Raw genomic sequence first — 20,621 nt, forward strand, 5'->3', positions numbered from 1 at the left:
GAAAAAGCTCTTGCTTTGATAACAATGAGGTCCTGAATACTTCAGAAATGAACAGATGTCACTGAAGATAATTTTTTGAAGGAATGTAATAATACCATCGTTAAGAAGTTTTGCCGACGTGTTATGATGTTTATAATGTTGCCATTCAGGTTCAGAACTCCCCAGGATGGTATTGTTGCCCACCTCCCCGAAGAAGACACGGCAGGCGAGCACCGTTAGGAAATGACGCTTTCAGAGTGTCACCGTGGGGCGGTGGCCTGAGCCGCTGGCTGCAGGGACCCGCTCCGAATGGGAACAACCGGAACCGGTGAAGATCATATTTTAGAAAAACACTGAAGTCTGAAGATGTTCCCCAAAGCATGCAGCAAATAAATAATTACAGAGAGCTCCTTCTCCGCTTGGCTCTCGGCCACGGGGTGCTGCACCTCACCAGCAGACGGAGGCTGCCGGCATTTCTCGTCTCCCTTGGCTCTGAGTCGCTGAGTTCTTGGCAAAAGCAGTGGAGAAGTTGGGGTTCTCTTCTTTTGCCCGAACCCCACTCACAGGGCAGGGGCTGTACGCTGGGTGCAGCAGGCCAAGGGTTTTAGGGTGCTGCTCATCCCAGCTCACTCATTGGAGGAGGTTCCCACGAGGAGAGGCCAATGGAGAAGACCAGAGGCTTCTTCCCCTGCCTCGCAACCTGCTCACAAAGCGGGGAGGGGTCACTCTGGCAAAGGGGCCGCTGTAGCCATCTCCAGCTCTGCAGCAGGGGCCGGAGACGCGGCCCGGGGGCAGGGGCCATCATCCATAAGAAGGAGAAAACTCAGGCGCTTCTCCTGAAAGGAACTCACCTTACTTGAAACAGAGTGCGTGGACATTTAAGCCTATAGAAACTCTTGAAAACAATGGAGATTTGGGGGGGAATAGGGGATTTATTTTTGAAAAAAAAAAGTAAAGAAAAATGAACAGACTCAGAGAATGGGAGATGCTACCCAGTGCACCAGCACATACAACCTGAGAGTGCCAGATGAGAGGGCAAGGGGGAGGAGCAGGAAATAGAGATGAAACACTAACAGAAAACTCCCCGAGTCTGATGACAGATGCTAGTCTACATATCCAAGAAGCTTAATGACGAACAAAAAGAGATCCTCACCCGGATGCATCGTAGTAAAAATGCTGAAAAACAGACAGAGTCTTGGAAGCAGCAAGAGAAAAGCTGCTCCTCACACATGGGAGCCCCAGAATCAGAATATCACCTGATTTCTCGTACAATGCCATGGCGGCCAGAGAGCCGTGATGCTCGAGGGCGTCTCTCCCGTCTCTGTCTTGAAAAGATGCTGCAACCGCGTGACTCTCCTGTTAGCCATTAGTCTTAATTTATACTGACTCAGTAGTTTGGGAAAACCTAGTCATAAAATTCAAAGTAAAAAAAAAAACGGGCCTGGGTGGAGTAGCCTGAAACAGTTTTCATGTGTAATCGCTCAGTATTGCCACTTCCCCGCCCACTGTGCATGGGACAAAAGGGCGCCCCCTGGAGATGGGTTGCAGTACAACGAGGCTGCGGCAATCAACAAGGAACCAACCAACCCTGAGGCCGAGGAAGCAGGTGCAACCAATAGGAGTGACGACCTCCGAGAATTTTAGGTGATAAACTTCCACAAAAATGAGTAAACAAGAGGTAGTGAAGCAGACTCGTGACGAAAAAGAAAATATCCTAAAAAGATGAACACGCAGAGGTTTCAGATGCATGCGTCAAAAGGGTTAATGGAGCATGTGCGGATCTGGCATTGCTCAGGGCACTGGGAGTGCAGCGCTGAACGAGCCAATAGGAATCCTTGTCCTCTGCGGTGCTTAGATTCTGATGGTGAGGAAGAACGGAATAAAACTTCAGAAACTCTTTTAAGGGAGTCATTGGGAGAAAGGATTAACGGACTGCTTACATAACCACACAGGCACAATCGAACAGAGAACTGACAAACTAAAATGATAGCCGGACATATTAGAATGCAACACAAAGGGAAAGTGCAACGGAAAAATCTGGATAAACATGTAAAGGAGAACAGATTGAATGAAAGAGACCAGCAGGCATCTTGTAGGAGTTCCAGGCCCATGTGAAAACGGCAACATTTCAGTAGAGACGTTTGAGACTCGCAGACCTGGGGCAGAGGGTGTGAGTCCTCAGGTGGACGAGGCACATGTCGCGAGCAGGATAGAGTCAGAGATGTCTCTGTAAACTGGGGTCAACTCGGGGGCATCTAAGGCAGAAGCAGGAACCGGAGAGAAGAAGCCCATCACCCAAAACGACATCCTAGTCTCAGCGGCAGTTACAGGGGTCAGAGTGACAAGGGACAACGTCTTAAAACTGCCGGGGTAATGGCCAACTTTCAGCTTCGTACTTCCCCGACAGTTATTTAAAAATGACATTGAAATAAAGAAATTTTCAGATAAAAGTGGTGTGAATTTCACACTCACATTCACAGGAAGAACTAGTGAAATATATATATATGTGTATATATATATGCACATATATATATGTTAAATATACATATATTTATATGTATATATAAACAGAAATAGAATGTATAAACTCCAGAAAGTTTCTGGGGACCTAAAGAAAACACCGTTTCTGTAGAGCACAGCAATGAAGAAGGAAAAAAAAACAAGAAATAAAGGAAATTCGTTACAATTGACAAACCCAAATTCCCCTCATCAAATTCCACCTACTGTCCTCCCGAGGGTACATCGGAACCTACCACTTGTTCCCAGCTCTGGCTCACGGCTCTCTGGGCACAAAACCAGCGTCCCCGCCACCGTCACCGGAGTTCCATCATCTCCATGGATCTGCCTGTGCGCCTACTCGTATCTATCAGTTACATCTCTGTCGAATGTCCCCAATTAGAGTGCTGTTCCCGAGACAGGCCTGCCTCCACAACCTGCACGGAACGCCGTCGTCCCAGTACCCAGGAGGCTGGCGGTAGCTGGCTTCATCGCGTGGCTGCCAAGCCCATGAAAGGGAGTACTGCCTCTGTGGACGGCACTAAGGGAGCATTGCACACTTTTTGATGGAAGCTAATTCGTTGGTCTCTGGCATGGAGGCCCAGAACAATAGTGAGACGTAGCGAGAGAAGAGGCTGCGTAGTTGTAGCGGCAGCTGACGTGTCCGGCCCACCTGCCAGGTGTCGCCCACGGTGTTGCGTGGAGCTGGTACCAGGTGTATCTTCCCTTCACAGCTGTGGGAGCCGCGGTCACGTGGAGGCAGGGCCCTGCAGCTACTTGAAAGGCTTCTCACACGGCACACCCCATCGTCACGTGGACTCTGCGTATTTACCACTGTTTCCACTTTCGCCTTCCTGCAGCTATTCCCAGCTGTGTGTGATTTGTTCGCTGGGGGCAAAACGGCTGATCTGGTCTGAAATTAGTTCTTGCCAGCTCCTTATAAATCATGCTGTGCTTGCCATTTTTTTATGTTAAAATGCAGATTTTCCTGAATTTCAAAGGATGCCTCTTCTGGAGTGAATTTGCTTCAGTTCCTAGGAAATCAGAACTGCCAAATAATAGGTCCCCTTTTCTGTAACAGAGGCAAAGCCCTTTTCTTCTGTCCTGACTCCATAGCTGGGCTGAGTCGTGAAACACACGTTGTCTAAGGCAGGCAGCAGATCAATCAGGGACTGCGCCTTTATTTAAAACCAGCTGTCAGGTGATTCCAGTGGGGGCGTAAGCATCTAGGGTGTTTAAAGAAAAAGTTCAGTTCAATGATTGTTTCTTTGGGTAGAGGGGAATATTCCTCCTGTAACTGTTTTCTCTTGGGTACTTATATTAAGGGCCAGGACAAAAGGTGATTATATGACATAATGGTTCTGTTTTGTGAAATTAAACATTTCACCTTCATCTTCAGCTTCTTTGTTGTTGGATATCCCTATTTAAAGAGACATATCCTCCCTGAACTTCCGAATTCCCTTGATCAATACTACATTCTTCTTTTTTTTAATGTTCCTATCATACGCTGACCGACCGATTCTGCCCGATAGCCTATGTACATATGCATCATCTTCCTTCCCTGTTTTTTTCCGTTTTTATTGCATTTGCGGGGTGGCACTGGCTAGTAAACACTGGAGGCTCAGGTGGACACTGCCGTAGCCTGTCACCCGCGTGCTGCACTGTGTGTCCTGTGATGAGGCTCCGTGTCTGGCACACGCAGCACCAGCGCCCGATGGTGCTGGTGACGATGTGGCAGCATGGGTGGGTGTTCTGAAGGCCAAAGCACAGCGTGGGAGGAGAACAGAGACACCAGTGGGGGGGGGGAGTTGGGGAGCGTGAGTCAGGGAGAGACTGTGCTCTGGGATTGAGCGATTGTAACGCACGTTGGTGAGCCTCCCCTCGTCCCCCCCAGTTTTAACAGGAGCCAGAGTGCCACACACAAGGGCCCCCAAGCTGTCACCCTTGGATCATCTGGGCCCCTTTTGGTCCCCTAGTTCAGTCCTTGTGGTGCTCAGAGGACAGATGTACGTCCAGTCTGTTGCTGTCACTCACCCACGCAGATGGGCAGGGTAGAGGGTAGCTGGGTAAAAACGGGCAGTGGATTCCACGGAAGTTCCTGAGTACCTGCCAGGTGCACTGCCTTCTCACAGCGCTCGGGCACCGGCACCCGCGGGGGCAGGAGGGTACAGTGATGCAGTCCCGCCCTGTCCTTCTTCTCCTGTGTCCCTGCCCCGTGGGCGGGTGGGCCTTCCCTAGGTCAGGTCCGCCTTCTCTCTGAGCCTAATGCCTTCCTTTAAAATAAGTTCTCTTGATGTTTCAATGACTCCACTGAGAGGCACACAAGCACACCCGGAAACCCCGCTTCTGTGGTGGTTCGTTTCTGTGGCTGAAGGAGGGCGAGAGGGAGAGCCTCACCTGCGTGCGCACGTGTAGGTGCGCCCGGCCCCTCTTCCTCGCTCCTCAGGGCGCGATCGCGTCGTTCTTGCCCTCCGTGTTCGCCGGCGGCGTGGTGGGACAGTGAGCGGTGAATGGGAGGGCAGCCGACACCGTGGGGTCCGGGTCTCATCGGGCACTGGAGAGGAGACCGTGGGGGCTGGAAGCCAGACTTCCCCTTCTTAGAGTCCCCCCGTAGGGCGCTCCAGTTGGCGCGACCCTCCCGAGAAATGGGGAAACTCAGGGAGTCGGGCTGGGGAGGTCTGACCTGGATAACCCTACGGGCTCTGTTGATTTTGTCTAAATGGGAACCCTGAGTTTACAAGAAGGGGGCCATCGAGGGGCTTGGGGCAGCCGCTCCATCCCGCCCCCACTGACTCCGGCCCCGCTCCCCACTGTGCCCTCTGACTCGTTGCAGGCCTCTCGGTGTCCCTGCAGCTGCTGCACGGGGACATCGAGCAGATCAGACGCGAGTGCTCCTCCGTGTTCTCGCATGGCGTGTCCGTGACGAGGAAGCTGGGCTTTTCCAACATCATCATGCCGGGTAAGTGACTCGTGGCGAACCGCAGGGTGGAATGCAGGTGTCTGGGCTGCTGTTGACATTGGGGATGTTTTCTTGAACTTGGGAGAGTTCCAAAGTGCCGTGCTAAAGAATGAAACGGAGTATGGGAAGTCCTCACTCCGTGTCGTCTCTCGGTTCTGTGACGTGAGGTGACGTGACGCGTGATGAAACCAGCGTTACCGCAGGTTCATGGATGCCAACGAGAGTTCCGTGTCTATGGCGTCTTGTCAGTGTTACAAGGAAATGACATGACTCAGGGACCCTGTGCACGTGATAATAACCAACAGTTTGTTGAAAGTGCCTTTCCAGCTTGATTGTATGAGGACAGGGAGCTTGCGATGGGCGTGGCTGCCCGTCGTAATGGCCACGGTTGGGAAGGACACGAAGGTGGTGTCCGGAAACATGGTGCCCCTGGGCGGAAAATGGCAGTCACTTGCGCAGAGGAAATCCATGTAGTGTGGACAAGAACAGTTACTGAGCGACAGCCCTTCGTGGAGGGGTTTGTCACCAGGGTGTGTGTGTGTGTGTGTGTGTGTGTGTGTTTCCGAGTGGGGAAGGCAGGGATCCAGGAGATTCCCACTCTCGTCACATCGTGAGGTTATCCGAATGTCCACTCACTCCCTGGGCCCCGGAACCAGGACAACCAATATAACATCGTGTCCCAGCCACGCTTCAGTTCTTTTAAGGAGAGAGGCGGGGAGGAGATTCACGCTTTTAAGGCAAACGCCACGTTGCAGTGTTTTCTCAGGGCTCCGTGTCCCCGGCTCCCACGGAGGGAAAAGTGGGAAGTCCAGACGAAGCCGTCTGCCGTTGCTGTCGGTGTTTGTGGGGAGCAGACCCTCTCTGTTGCTGTTTGAACCCCGAGTGTAAAAGCTGGTGGGGGGCTGCCTGCGCGGGGCCCAGCCCAGCTCAGAGTCGCTGGGAGGAAAGACCTCGCCTGGTGCAGACGTGCCCAGCGTGGGCCGCTGCGGCCTCCCGATCGTGTGCCACCTCCCCATGGAGTCTGGCCCTGCCCGGGGACCAGAACGGCCAGGGAAGGCTCTGGATCTGACCCAGCCGAGGGACCGCCCCAGGCACTATTGTCCAAAACCACTGTTTACCAAGCTGTGAACTCGGTCACGTGTTATTCCGCCCCCCTTCCCTTCAGGTGCTATAAATAACTGGCATTTCCTCCTTAGCAAAGAAGAAAAACATGTCATCCTGCTGGGAAGCAAACTGACGGGCAAATCTAATATGAAAAACATATTTCAGCACAGGATGCAGCCAGCTGCTGGAAGAAACCCTCAGTGCGGTCTCGGGCAGCATCGTTGAGCAATGGAAAAGCATAAAGCAACACGACACTCCACCGGCTGAGTGACTGTCTGGGATGTGCTTGCTCGGGCAGCTTTGGTCTGGCTGCAGCGGTGGAAATGAACTCGCCGTGGAATTAGGCTGCAGCGTATTTTAACGGAGAGGCCCCCACTGCCCAGGGGGTCCATCCTCCAGATGCAAGTCTGCAGTGCGGGAATGCAAGGGGTGATTTGTTTAAGCAGTACATTCTTTTTCTTCTTTGGCTTCCTAATCTTACACACTAGATGGGGAAGGGGGAGAGGTGTGCATTCACTGCAGCAGCTGGAAACAGCTTTAAAAGCGAATGGTGTGTTTTCCACTGGCAAACACGCGGTCGTTGCTGTGTTCCCCTGCGTCGTTCTCAGAACTGGGTTGTGTCAAGTTCATGGTCACTGGCGGCTCTGAGGAATACGGGCTGCACTGTTCCGTGAGGAAATGCATGTCAACAGCATCTCTGATCCCGGCATCACACTGATGGTCGGCTAGCCTGATGCTTTCGTCCTTTTCATGTGCTAGACTTGACCTTCAGGGTTCGTTTGTGTTCTGCTAGGGGCCAGGCCAGGGGAGGCGGGTGCCCGTACCAGCTGCACCGAGTGCGCCAGCAGTGGCCGCCTCTCTGCAGAATGGAGTGTCGGTGGCCCCGACACGAGAGGAAGGTGCACAAGTCAAGAAGGATCAGTCACAGGACGGGACACGCGAGGAAACGAACTGCCCCTCGGTCTCCCCTGGTCAGAGCTGCCCATCGGCTCTCCTGCTGCCGTGAGGCCCTTTCCACTCTCCCTGTGGCTGAGGGTCGGTCATCGCAGGGTATTCAGACTCCAAAGAAGAAAAGCCACTTTCTGTGACACCTCCCATGAACCAAATAAGTGCAGGAAGTTCCGGGGCCCGTGAGAGAGGAGGGCGCAGCAAACAGCCCGTAATCCGTGCTCTCCAGCAGGAAGGCGATGCCCGCCCCATTTGAAAGAGTAGGGACAAGAGGTGAAGTTAATTTAACAATCTATTCTGTTCAGTTCAACACCTCCAAAATACCACTTCAGGGGGTAATGCATGTGAAATGGTCTCCATGAGCCATTTCAGACTCTCTGTTTCAACCCGAGTCTCCGAAGGCTGCTCGTGTTGCACCGTCAGGGCCCCTCCGCTCAGCCCAGCCCCCTGTCGGGGGCTCAGCGCCCACTCGCAGCAATGGAGACCGCGCTGGGCAGCCAGCTCTAGAGGCCTAGGCAGGCGCCGTGCACAGCAGCGCCTGGGCTGGCGCTGGGTGCCGGGAAGGACAGCACGTCCGGCCCGCAGGACGTTTTGGAGCAAAGCTGGCCGATGTGTTTCCAATGTCCTGGGAGGTCAGGCTGTGCCCTCCCCCACCCCCAGGGTCTGTTCTGACCCCGAGCTGACGATTCTGTCTGGGCGTGCTCTCTTCGTGTTCTCTTCACTTCCTCCGTCCCGACTTCCTCTTCCCGCCCGTGCCCTGTCCCCACGGGTGCTGGCTCTCGCCCGTCAGCTGGTTCCGTGTCCTCTTCAAAACGCGGTGACCTCTCGTCTCACCTTATTCCTCCTCTCAGGGGCCCTGAGTCTGTCCCCCCTATTCACGGTCTGGGTGATGTCATTCCTGCCCACCCCCGTGCTGGAAGGATGGCCCCTGGAGCCGGGTCAGGGCCTCGGGGCTGGCGCGGCCAGTGCAGGGCAGAGGAGGCCTGCTCGTTTCTCGCTCAGGCACGCGGCGTCTGGTGACAACGGCTGCACTGCACCAGCTTCCTGGACAGCCGTCCTCGTCCTGCTGAATTATACGTTCGTGGGTAGAGGGAGGAGAATGATGATGCATTCAACACATTTCCTGATCACCACACCTCCGTTTCCTCATCTTTAAAGTGAAAATAAGAAGGCCTTCTTACGAAGTTGCTGTGAGGGGGTGAGGAGATGTTCTGGTCGTAGCACTTGGGCAAGGGCCTGACTCCTGTCCACCCACTGCTCTCTGCCCCCGCCCCCGTCATCTAAGTCTACACACGGACAAAACAAAAGAACTTAGTCTTTTACACATTATTTTTTTAACTTTTATTTATTGATTTTTAAAGAGAATGAAGGGGACAGGGAGAGGGAGGGAGGGAGAGAGAGAGAAACGGCAATTTGGTGTTCCACCTACTGATACACTCATTGGCTGATTCTCACATGTGTCCTGGCTGGGAACTGAACCTGCAGCCTTGGTGCATCGGGACCATGCTCTAACCTACTGAGCTACCCAACCAAGGCACAGATTCTTTTGTTTTTAATGGAAGGACAAGAATTTTTCTAGCCCCACAAATATCCACAAATGTGCAGCCCAGCCAAGGCCACGGGCCAGCCCCTGTGGACTCTGGGCACGGTGGACTCCTTCATGTGGGGACCACGTGCCCTGCGCCTGACTCGAGAACATTCGAGGGACAGAGTCAAGGACAAGGGGGTCCCTAAACAGAGGAAAGTGCGGTGCAGGTCGGGTTCACAGGGTAACGGGTTCGAGGCAAACATTGCTGGGAAAGGCTTTTCACGCCGGTGCCGTGCACCCATTTCGTCCTCTGTGTCTCCCCCCTTTGTTACCCAAGATGCTTTCTTAGCGCCGTGGGGCTCATAAGCCTTCTCCAGAGCCGACCTCGAGCATGTCGATGTTAATCAGCACTTGTTTCATGCTCTGCCAAACGCGGCATCCTGCTCTGGTCTGCTCTGGTGGGACAGAGCAAGCTGCAGCGAGATGCTTCCTGGGAGACGCAGCAAGAACATCTTCCAGGAGCCGCGTTCTTCCTGCCCTGGGCTCTCCTTTCAAAGAGATCTTGCTTTGGCCCAAAAGGTTTGCAGAAGATGAAGGGGTCACAGGCTTGGTGACAACTAAGGCACAGAAAAGTGAAGCACGTGTGTAAGTTGTCGTCGTTTATAATCGTGTCTGCTCCAGCAGTGCTTCTGTGAGGCGTGCAAACGGTGGGCGGAAGGTGTGAGGAGTCTCGCCCCGCCTCCCCTCCCTCCCAGCCCTGCCTCTGCCTTCACCCTCCCCTCCCCCATCTGAAGAACATCACACCTGGGGGTCCAGAGCTTTACATCCCCTGTCTAGACTGAGACAATGTCCCGCAGAGCAGATGGCAGCAGAGAGAGAGCCTCGAGTCCAAATGTCCTTGTTCCTTGGACCCTGTACCATTGGGCGTCTCTGAACTCAGAACGCCTCCTGAATGCAGAAGAAATGGAAGAGTCCCGCTAAGGTGTGAGCTACACGGGCTGTCGGGGCTGGCCTGGGAAGCTGGTGCCATCTTTAATTTGCTCCTTTTCCAGAACACGCCGCAGCTGACACCGACCTCTCATCTTCTTGGAGAGGTTTCCCCCTCGGTCACCCCACTGCCCCCTTCGACCACACGCCCCTCCTCCTCTGCCCTGCCTGTACCCATGGGGCGCGTCATTGTTCAGCATGCCACGTGCTTCCTTCTTGTCCCAGACCTCCCCTGCTAGGACCGGCTCGGGAGGGAAGGGACTTGTAACACAGTAGGTGCTCAAGATGTACTTGCTGAATGGTTACACGAGAAAGAGTTCAGTGCCACTGGCCACGCGTGGCTCTCCCTGACCGCCGTCCCTCCTTAGGGCCCAGCCCACAGACGGGGAAGCAGGCTGCCTCGCAGACCACCCTCTGCCCCTCCTGCCTCTGCTCTACTCGGAGCCGCCCTGTCCTTACGACAGATGCACGTGGAAGCCCCCTCCCAAGGAACGCTCTTCCTTCCATGGGTGGTTAATCCCCCTGTGGTGTGGATGAGCTGGTCACTCACAAAGAGACCTTGCTCAGGTTCAATGCCATGGCCACCTCCCCATGCCTCCGCGTGGCTCGCAGTCTGTACGCAGCGTGTCTGTCAGGAGCAGAGGGGTGTTGCTCTTGTGGGCTGACACTTTTGCTCGAAGGGGCCTTGATTTGAGTGTTCGTTTACCTGCCAAATCTATTAGCGGGACAAGTATCGTCAAGGATTTCCTTGCAGACATGTTGTTGAAATGGCACATGTGCAGACCTTTACTGTACGGGGCCTATTTTGAGTTGAAATTGGTCGAGTCAGAGGACAAAGTTTGGGAGTTTGCTCTTCATCTTATAGTGAAGAGTTAAAATAAATAGCATTAAAAATGTGTGTGTGGTGATAAATAGATACAGTGATAAAATAAACTGGGTTGTGAAAATCTTGCAAACTTGTAAAATTTACAAAACTTGCAAAAAATGGAATGGGTAAAAACAAAAACTTTCCAAAGCATTCAGCCACAATTTTAAGTGTGTTGAAACATGTTGCTTTTCTTCTGCAATTCCAAGTTCACTGCCTTCCCAGGTTGGTTTGTATGAGCTGTATGAGAGGACCAGACATTCATAAGACAGAGATCACTGTGTCCACAGTTGCCACGAACCTACTCTTTTAAATACTCCTTGGAAAAGGTAGTTAAGACTTATTTCCTCCCTTTTGAGGAAATAATTGCCATTTGCAACAATAGGGATGGATCTTAAGAGTATTACACTAAGTAAAATAAGTCAGGTGGAAAAGGACAAGAACCATGTGATCTCATTTACATATCGGATATGAAACAGAAAGCAACAGACAGACACAGACAACAAACAGCACAGTGATGACCGCCGAGGAAGGGGCGGGGGAGGTGGTGGAGGCTAGAGGGGGATAGACGGTGACGGGAGGGGACTTGATTTGTGGTGGTGAGCACCATACAGTACACAGATGCCCTGGCATACAGTTCTGCACCTGCAAATTATATAATGTTATTAACTGCTCTTACCCCAAGACATTTATTGGGAAGTAATGTAATTTCCATCCTGTTGAGGGCTCCGTTTCTTTTTTATGGCTCCTGTGTTTCCCAGGCAGCCCGGGGCGTGCGTGAACGATGACATTATAAAACGCGGGTCCTTGTGGGGAAGGGGACTGTGCACATTGAAGTTCCCCCACGGAGCAGGAAGCTCGGGCGTTTTTTCTTGTACGCACTTGGGTCAGGGAGTTCTATAAATCTCCCAGTCGCGTGCATATTTGTGTGGTTATTGCTGCTTCTGGTAATTCGCTTTCTTACTAGGAAAAAAAGAGAATTGCTTTTGAAAGCCATGTTAAGTGAAAGTAAATTCAGCCTGGCCACCCTCGCCAGCATTTACCTTCCAGAACTCTCTCTCGTGGCACATTGCTTTCATTTCTCCCTCCCCTGTGCACTCCCCGCGTACCCCCTCCTCAGCCTGGGGAGAGCAGGCAGTCGGCATGCCTGTCTGCCTTTGCTGGTTGGCAGTGAATTCCTCCTCCTTCTTGCAGTCACAAGAAAAGGGCGATATGAAAAAGCATTCAAGCTTTACAAGTAACCAGTAGAGGGAAAATAGATGGTATGCGTGCACGGACAATGTGTCTGTTTGGATCCAGGGCCTCTTTCACTGGTTTTACGGCGTGATGGCAAGAAACACTCAGCGGTGTGTCCGTACGACTGAGCTGTTCCCCATCTGCGTCCGTAAAGCACGCAGCGGATTCTCCCGGCTGTGAGACCGTTTTGTCCCGGCATCTGGGAAGAGACTTCCACGTAGCTGGACCCTTGGCGGCCCCGTCATTTTATTCCATTTAGATACTCCTTCTCTTCTAAGTGCCGCCACTGTCACGTGTCAGGACCAGTCCCTCTGAGCCACCCCTGCCAGGCTGTCATTCTGTCATGACGCCTGGTAACCGAAACAAGAGAAACACTGAGAAATGGAGAAATTTGACACCTTTCTATTCAGCCCCGTATGTGCTTTCCCAGGGGACGTTTCCAGTATTGTTCATCCCGCCCAGCAGGGGCGGGCCTTTGCCTTCCTCGGCGATTAGCACTGAGGGTGGAGACCCTTTTATAAAGGCGTAAGTGGAATATATTTCGCTTTTCTGTGCAAGCTGGCACACTGTATTTTATGAACTGAAGTGTTCCTTCGCAGAGTGCTTTATTGTGCCTCCGAGTCTATATAAAACGGTTTTATAATTCTCCTCTCCCACTAGGTGAGATGAGGAATGACTTATACATCACCATAGAAAGGGGAGAGTTTGAGAAAGGAGGCAAGAGCGTGGCCAGGAACGTGGAAGTGACGATGTTCATCGTGGACAGCAGCGGCCAGATCCTGAAGGTACGGTGACTGGGGGGGAGGCCATTCCGTCTCGTGGCTTTGGGTCGGTCCGTGATGAGGTCAGCTGATCTCGGATCTGAGTTGTTTTCCATCTTTCTCTCCTCTACCCTTGTGCGTGTTTAAAATCATTAAAATGCCAGCCCTGGCTGGCATAGCTCAGTGGATTGAGCTCGGGCTGTGAACCAAAGTGTCGCAGGTTCGATTCCCAGTCGGAGCACATGCCTGAGTTGCAGGCCACGGCCCCCAGCAACCGCACATTGATATCTCTCTCTCCCCCTCCCTTCCCTCTCTAAAAATAAATAAAAATAATAATAATAAACCAAAAAACACCATTAAAATGCCTTTCAGAAAGGAAAGTCAAAAAGCAGAAAGGCTCCTACATTTTGTTGAACTAACCATGTCAACAGTTTTCTCACGGCCGTTGTTCTGTACACACAACGTTTTTATGCCATTTCGTGTTTTCCCTCCCATCTGCAGCGGTTTAGGAGGTAGACACTGTCTTTTGGCTCGCAGTGAAGCCGAAACCCAAAAGCATCCCGCCTTTAATCCTCTGTGTGTGCTCATGTTCACCAAACGAGGGCCTGGGGCTCGGGGCACGAGGAGTCGGAGAGACGGGCACAGGACCTTTCGTGCAAGATGTGTCTGTGCAACCCCGGGGCCCGAGGGGCGTCCCAGGGAGGCCCAGCGCGGGCTCTCACTGCGGAGGTCGAGACCTTTGCTTCAGCCTTGACCTTCACACGGGGCCTGCAGTTGCCCGCCTTGCCCGCACCCCCGAGGCCACCCTCGGCACCGAAGGCCCCGGGACACCAGCCCCAGAATGGACCTTGCACAGCTGGCGGGCGGGTCACGCCCCATGAGGCGGGTGCCCCTTGGGGGGCAGGCAGACCCAGCAAAGCAACTGCTCGTCTGCTTTCAAAGTCACCTCGCAGCGGCGCGTCATGAGCGGGCCCGTTTTCCCTGGCAGGACTACATCTCCTTCGGCTCCGGGGAGCCGCTGGCCAGCGAGTACCACTCCTTCGTGCTGTACCACAACAACAGCCCCCGGTGGTCCGAGCTGCTGAAGCTGCCCATCCCCGTGGACAAGTTCAGGGGCGCGCACATCCGCTTCGAGTTCCGGCATTGCTCCAGTGAGTGGCCTGCGCGGTCGGTGCCGTCGTGCGGGGGTGGTCTGCTCGCTGGGCCGTGATGTGGGCGGGCTGCCGTGCGGAGTGTGTGTGCGATGACCCAGGGGCCTCTGGGAGGGGGACCCGGAGCTGGGGGAGTCGGGAGAGACGAGCGGGCTCACTTATTCATGAAGACCAATAAATAACTTCCGTGGAAACATGGAGGGGGGGAATGCCTATGGAAATCTACAGCATGCTCCTTTAATTGATCACTTTCATTAAAATCAGTCCATCGGTTCCATGGTCTAGAAGTGTTAGAAAAGACACAGCATGAAAAACTTGACCAGCTCTGGTGGTCTCAGGTGGTCCTGAAGCATCATCCGGTCCCTCTCCTTCCAAGAGCTCATCCAGCTCTCAGGGGACCCACCGGGACTTCCCTAGGTGTGTAAAGTCACTAGGAAGGCCTCTGATTGGCTCAGACTTATATCTGATTTGCATATGTTTGCATCATCATGCAGCCTCAGGCAGTATTCAGATGAGAATCCAGGAAACTCAGTCCAAATGGTCCTTCAAGGTGATATGAAGTAATGGCCCCATTTTACAGACCTGAGAAACCCAAGGCGTGGAGATGGGAAGGATTCGCCTGGGTGAACATTGCTGCCCATAAAATCTCCATCGCTTGCCATCTCTGTCTTCGTTCTTTTGCACTCATGACCACCTTCTCAAGTCCCCTCCTTGCCCCCGCCACCCCCCAGTCTAGGGACCCTCTGGAATTCCCTGTGTCACTGAAGTGTGTCTTACGCTCACACGTGACCAGAGGTAGCAAGCCCCTGTGCAGTCCTGAAGGGACGGAGGCATGGCCAGGCACCTCTGTGGTGACATTGTCACCTGTGAGCTGTCGCTCAGGCAGGATTCGGGGAGAGGCCTTTGCGTGTCCCTGGGACTGCAGCACCTGTCAGGATTGGCTCGGGGAGCTCCATCAGTCAGCCTTGGTGGGTGTTTCAGGATGGAGGGAGATGATGAGCGGGCTCTTGCCTTTCTTCCAAATGCCCAGAAGAGCTCATGGCCCCCGGGCGCTCTGTCGCACCCCTGTGGCTCTGGGGAAGGAGGTGCCCAGGGCGGGGTTTCGAGTAAGTCTCCTTTTCCACGAGCAGTGAGCAGACGCGTTTCACGTGCATTTGTTCCTGCGTTCTCTCACCTGCGTGTATTGAGGACCTACTGTGTTCTCGGCACCCTTTGAGACACCACGCTTGGAATGAAATGACAGATAAGAACCCGGCCCTCCATGGAGCTTGCATCCAGAAGTGGAGGTGGGATGTGAGAAGACACCAGCCATACACGAATTCTCTCTCTCTCTCTCTCTCTCTCACGCACACACACACACACACACGCACTTTCAGATAACGAGTCCCTAGAAGGAAATGAGTTGAGAAACGTAACTTTCGGAGTCAGGGGCAGGCCCATGGGGCTGGAGAGAGGCACCTGTAGACGAAGCTCCGTCGAGGTCAAAGGAGCTGGCGAGGTGGGTGTTATTTCTGGGTTGATAATCCTGCTCCTTGACCACCTGGGTCTCCGGACGGAGTTGTGAGAGTTGTGTAAGCAGGTGCGTAAACAAGCAAGCAAGTCTTTCTTTCTTTCTCCCCCCACAGCGAAGGAGAAGGGCGAGAAGAAGCTGTTTGGCTTCTCCTTCGTCCCCCTGATGCAGGAGGACGGCAGGACCCTTCCAGACGGCAGCCACGAGCTCATCGTGCACAAGGTAATGGCGGTCGGGCGTGGGGCTGGCCGCGGAGGACGGGCGGGGTGACCAGCCACTGTCTCAGCATCTCTCTGCCCAAGACGCAGTGGTGACTGGAAAGAATGCTCCTTCGGAAAATTGCTGGCAGGGACGGTGCTTTCATGAAAGCATTGTTTCTATATTCTGTCCTGTTCTGAAACGTATTTTAAAGGTGGTCTGTTTCTTTGCCTAAATTTAAGTGTAGGGATTTCGGGTTGACCTCAGAGTCCTTTCCATTGCTGCGTTGGGATTAAGTGAGCCTTACCGGTCGGTTCTCCCAGCCTACTTGTCTCCAGCCTTCTTATCTGGAGCCACATCCCCCAGGGGTGACCTTCCAAGGTCACGGTGCACTTTCCGTCCGCCGCTCTGCCTGAGCCAGCCGAGGGCGGCTGTGCTGCGTCATGACAGCTTCAGCGGTTCTTCCGTTCTGTTACTTGCATCAGACGTCGGCCTAAGAACGTCGGGAGTGAAGTACACCGTAGTAGGCAACAGGAGGAGAATTTACAAAGCACGGGTCCTGAAGTGTCACCTGAGAATACTGGCCAGTGTCTCTGCTTTGGAGAGTGACCTCCAAGTGCTCACAGCGTTCAAATGCAAAGGCGAGCATAACTTTGAAGCGGAGGAGGCAATAAAACCAACCGAGAAACTCCGTGTCCCAGCCTCCTAAGTCTGGCATCTCACGGTGAGGTGAGAGGCCGTGTGGTGAGATGCCTGCAGTGACAGGCAGCGTCTTGAGGAACAGTCTTCCAGAAGACACGGCGGTGCTCTGTCCCATGTCTGTGACATCGTCTCTGTAGAACATGCAGCCGTAACTCAGAAACACAGGGCCGAGCGCCTTCCCCCGGGCGCCAGGGTGACCGGTGTCAGAGGAGACAGAGTCTCTGATTGACGGCGCGTCACAGGTGGGCTCGTCCCCTGTGGGTTGAGGGTGTTTGGGGGCGGGTGCTAAGTCTCCAGTCACGTCAGGTTCACGCCCCTAAGCGACTGTGAAGAGCACCCAGCGTCCTACTGCTGCCCGAGCCCTCTGAGCACTGGGACGCCAGGCCGGCAGGGAGCGGGGCTGCGTCTGTGTGGGAGCAATGAGGAGGCCAGCGGCTCTGGGCTCCCAGACGGAGGGCCGCTCTGCTCCCGTCACCAGGGGTCTGCGGGCTGGCTGCCCCTGAGCAGGGCCACACTCTTCTCAGAAACGCAGCTTTGAATCCTCTCAAGCCTTTGCCTGAATTTTCACTGAGGATCCACATTCTGATCCCAGAGCAGAGGGAAATGTATTTGAGCTGGAACCGTGTAAAGGGCAGGTGGTCCCAGTGACCTCCTCCAACCTCAAAGGAGGCTGGGGGTGGTGTCGGCGGACCGGCCCGTCCAGGGCAGACCTGCGTGGTGCGGCCCCCGGGAAGCCGTGCTCCCCGGGAAAGCCCCCCGGGCCCGAGTCGTCTCGTGGTTGGGGCTGTCCTGGGTGGCTCATTTAAACAGCCATAGGGCACTCGTCAACCATAACAACTTTTGTTCCGAGTCTCGCTGAGGACAGACTGGGCCAGCGAGCTCAGTCTCAGCATAAGGCCCAGCGTACAGGGTGTGATTAGGAAACTGGATTTCTGTTTCTGTTTGGATTACTGTGAGCGGGCTCTCTCACAGCTTTGCACTCAGGGCTCACAGGGGAGGGCGGGGTCAGACTTGCGGCACCCTGGGGGACAGGGGACCTGTGACCTTCTTAACCCCGAACTCAAGGGCTGGCAGCCAGGAGGACCTGAGGACATGTTTAATATGACACCGGGCATGGCCACTTGTCCCGAGAGTCCCTGAAAGGAGGTGTTTTGCTGCTGTAACAGTTTCAGTCTGGTTTTGATGAACTGGTAACATTCATTCCAACTGGATTGTCGAACCGACCGTATTTTTTAATTTAATTCTTTAGTCCCTGCAGATGACAGACCCCTTCATCTGATTAATATACTATTAATTTCTGTACCAGTTATGTGCTTTTTAAAGGTTTTATTAATTTATTTTTAGAGAGAGAGGTAGGGAGAGAGAGAGGGAGAGAGAAACACTGACCAGCTGCCTCCCGCACCACCCCAACCCGGGACCCGACCGGGGACCTGGCCCGCAACCCAGGCGTGTGCCCTGGCCGGGCGTGGAAACGGTGACTTTTTGGCTTGTGGGACGACTCCCGGCCCCCCCCCCTCCCCAAGCCACACCAGCCAGGGCTCTGTGGCAGTTTATTTTCGAATACATTGGGGACGTCCACCTTTTAATCACCAAGCCTGCATTACTGCAGATGTCACGTTGCCCGAGCACTGTGACCGGCCGTCACGGTTGTCTGTCACGTGCCCGGGACGGTGGTCAGAACCACGGTGCATTCCTCGTCGCTGTACCAAGTGGTCATGAATCCAGGCAAGGAACAGATGGCCAGCTGGGCTCTGGAGCCTCAAAGGGCGTGAGGGCCGACGGCCGCCAAGTTTCGGTCTTCTCTCCAAGCCGGCGGGCCCCCGTCTCGGGTCCGGGCTGAGCCCACTCTGCAGGGCAGTGAGGCAGAGGGCCCCTTCCTGTCTCCCTCCTCTCTAGTTTGTAATCAATTAACTAGTTTGATTAAGTGAATAAACGTATAATGACGTATGTCCATCACAGCACCTCCCACTGGCCCCAAAAACCCTCTGTGCCCCGCTTGGCCATGCCCCCTCCCCCCAGCGCCCGCCTGCCCCTGACTGTCCTGCTGTCTCGGCTCCTGTGCCCTCTCCAGGAGGTCATGGAGCTGGAGGCATCACTCCGTGTGCAGCCTTTGCAGACCGCTTCCTTCTCCTGGTAACATGCATCGATGTTTCCTCCGAGTCTTCCCATGGCTGCATAAGTGACTTCTTTTTAGCACCGAGCCCTGTCCACTTTCTGGATGGACCACAATGTATCCATTCGTCAGTGGAAGGACATCGTAGTGGCTTTATTGCATGGATATATATATACACACACATACACACACACACACACATACATATATATACACACATATATATATTACAAAATCGACTCTTTCGTTTAATGGTTTTCCAGTCACTAAATTTTTATTTCCTCTAGAACTTAGTCCATGTATAAACCTGAAAAAACAGCCCTTTCGGGCAGCTGTGTTTAGCTCTGGGACCGGAAGTGGCATCTAGCTGCCTGTCTCTGACGTGCTGTTTAGATCAGCCCCTTTGCTCAGCGCGTGTGACCTGAGTGGACAGTGCACGGCCCCTGCGGAGGTGCCCATCCTGGGTCTGTGTGGCGGCTGCCCACAGGGGCACTGGCCTGGGGCTCTGTCCCTGGTGTTTCCTGGGAGGTGCGCATGGAGCCCGGAGGGGTGGCGGGGCTGGGTCAGCACCCCTGGGAGGAGCTGGCGAGGTAGCCCCTGGCAGCGCCCCACTGGGGGTTACTGACAGCCCAGCTCCCACTCGCCCCACCCCTGGGCAGGGACCCTGGTCCTCCTGCCCCATTGGCATCGTGACCATCCCTTTCCTCAACCGTTTTCCTGCTGGTTTCACACTGAATGACAGTCCTTGACTAGAGAAAGAATGACACTAGGAACAAAAAGCTTTGTTTCTTGAATCTGTAATTCCTTTCACACTCATCAGTAGCTGGTGCTCTCTGTGACTGAGGGAATCCCCTCGCGCAGTGGGACGACTAGATCACCCCGAAGCACTCTGTCCGCAGTAGTCGCCGTTTTCAAAGCGGGGAGTTGTGTAGACGCTGCGTCGGATGAGACGGTGAGGGACCGTAAGCGTTGTCTCTCCAACTTCTGTGATCGCCGCCAATGAGATTTCTTGAGCGCCCCCTAAATATCAGGCATGGCGCTCAGGGCTTCTTTGTGTTCTGCTTACGACGACACGGGGTTTGGGAGACAGACCCGAAGTCCCAAGGGGTTTGGTGACTGGGCTTGGTCACTCGTGGGGGGAGTGACGGGGCTGGGACCCGGACCCAGTCGGGGGTCCCAGCCCAGCAGCCGCGCTTCCTTCCTTTCCTGTCTTCCTGCTGCATTTCTCATGAAAGCCGGTCTCTGTCTGCGACGCTGCTTGGAGCATTCCCCGGCTCGCAAACACCGGGGCTGGGAATTATGCCTCCTAATGATTCTCACGTGGTCTCTCCCTCCTGGCCCCCATGTGGGTGTCCTCCACAGTGTGAAGAAAACGCAAACCTCCAGGACGCCGCCCGCTACCTCAAACTGCCCTTCTCCAAGGGGCTCCTCCTGGGGAACAGCAGCCAGGCCACGAAGGCCACGAAGGAGTCTTTCTGGATCACCTCTTCCCTCTGCTCCACGAAGCTCACACAGAACGGTACGTACGATGCCCTCCCCTTTGAAAGGCCGTGTGAGAACGTGCTGGTGGGTCTGGGCGGGCACGTGCAATGCACACCCGTGTGGGCATCCAGGACCTCGCACAGGAGAAGTGGCCGGCCCTTCCGTGTGGCCCACCAGTCTGTCCAATGCCCGTCATGTCAGGGCTGCGTAACTGTCCCAGCGTCAGCCCCCGAGCACACGGCTCTCCAGATCGCCCCATAAAACCCAGCTGCTTAGCAGAACAGAAGAATAAAATACAAGACGAAGAATACCACCCCTTTCCCCTCTCCATAAACAGTGCTAATTGCCAACTTGAGAGGAAAGGCTGTTTTGTTTAATTAGATGATGGGCTTCTCTAGTCCAGCATTCCTTTTTATGCCAGTTTAGCAAGTCATAGTTCAAAACACAAGAGGTTCTTCTTGGCCACTTGTCGTGAAAACCGTGTCTGACGCAGGCAGTAAAGGAAACGGGTTTTGAGCTCCTCGTGCTCACCCCGTAAAGCGTCTGGCGGCGTCCTGAAAGCTGTGCTGATAGATTGGGTTCGTTGAGGAGGACCACGTCGT

At 54.1% G+C, this 20,621-nt stretch overlaps 1 protein-coding gene across 3 annotated transcripts in view; it reads left to right on the forward strand.

Moving 5' to 3' along the window:
• The window catches only part of DOCK4 (dedicator of cytokinesis 4), a 278,124-nt gene that overhangs the window by 165,833 nt on the left and 91,670 nt on the right, over positions 1 to 20,621 (forward strand). For all 3 annotated transcript variants that reach the window (XM_028526081.2, XM_036010391.1, XM_036010392.1), the window contains exons 13-17: positions 5,309 to 5,434; positions 12,763 to 12,887; positions 13,852 to 14,014; positions 15,640 to 15,746; positions 19,900 to 20,056. In XM_028526081.2, coding sequence (XP_028381882.1) covers positions 5,309 to 5,434; positions 12,763 to 12,887; positions 13,852 to 14,014; positions 15,640 to 15,746; positions 19,900 to 20,056 — 678 coding nt within the window. The remainder of the gene's footprint in view (positions 1 to 5,308; positions 5,435 to 12,762; positions 12,888 to 13,851; positions 14,015 to 15,639; positions 15,747 to 19,899; positions 20,057 to 20,621) is intronic.

Source organism: Phyllostomus discolor, chromosome 10 (genome assembly GCF_004126475.2).
Source record: "Phyllostomus discolor isolate MPI-MPIP mPhyDis1 chromosome 10, mPhyDis1.pri.v3, whole genome shotgun sequence".
In the NCBI taxonomy this organism is placed as follows: domain Eukaryota; kingdom Metazoa; phylum Chordata; class Mammalia; order Chiroptera; family Phyllostomidae; genus Phyllostomus; species Phyllostomus discolor.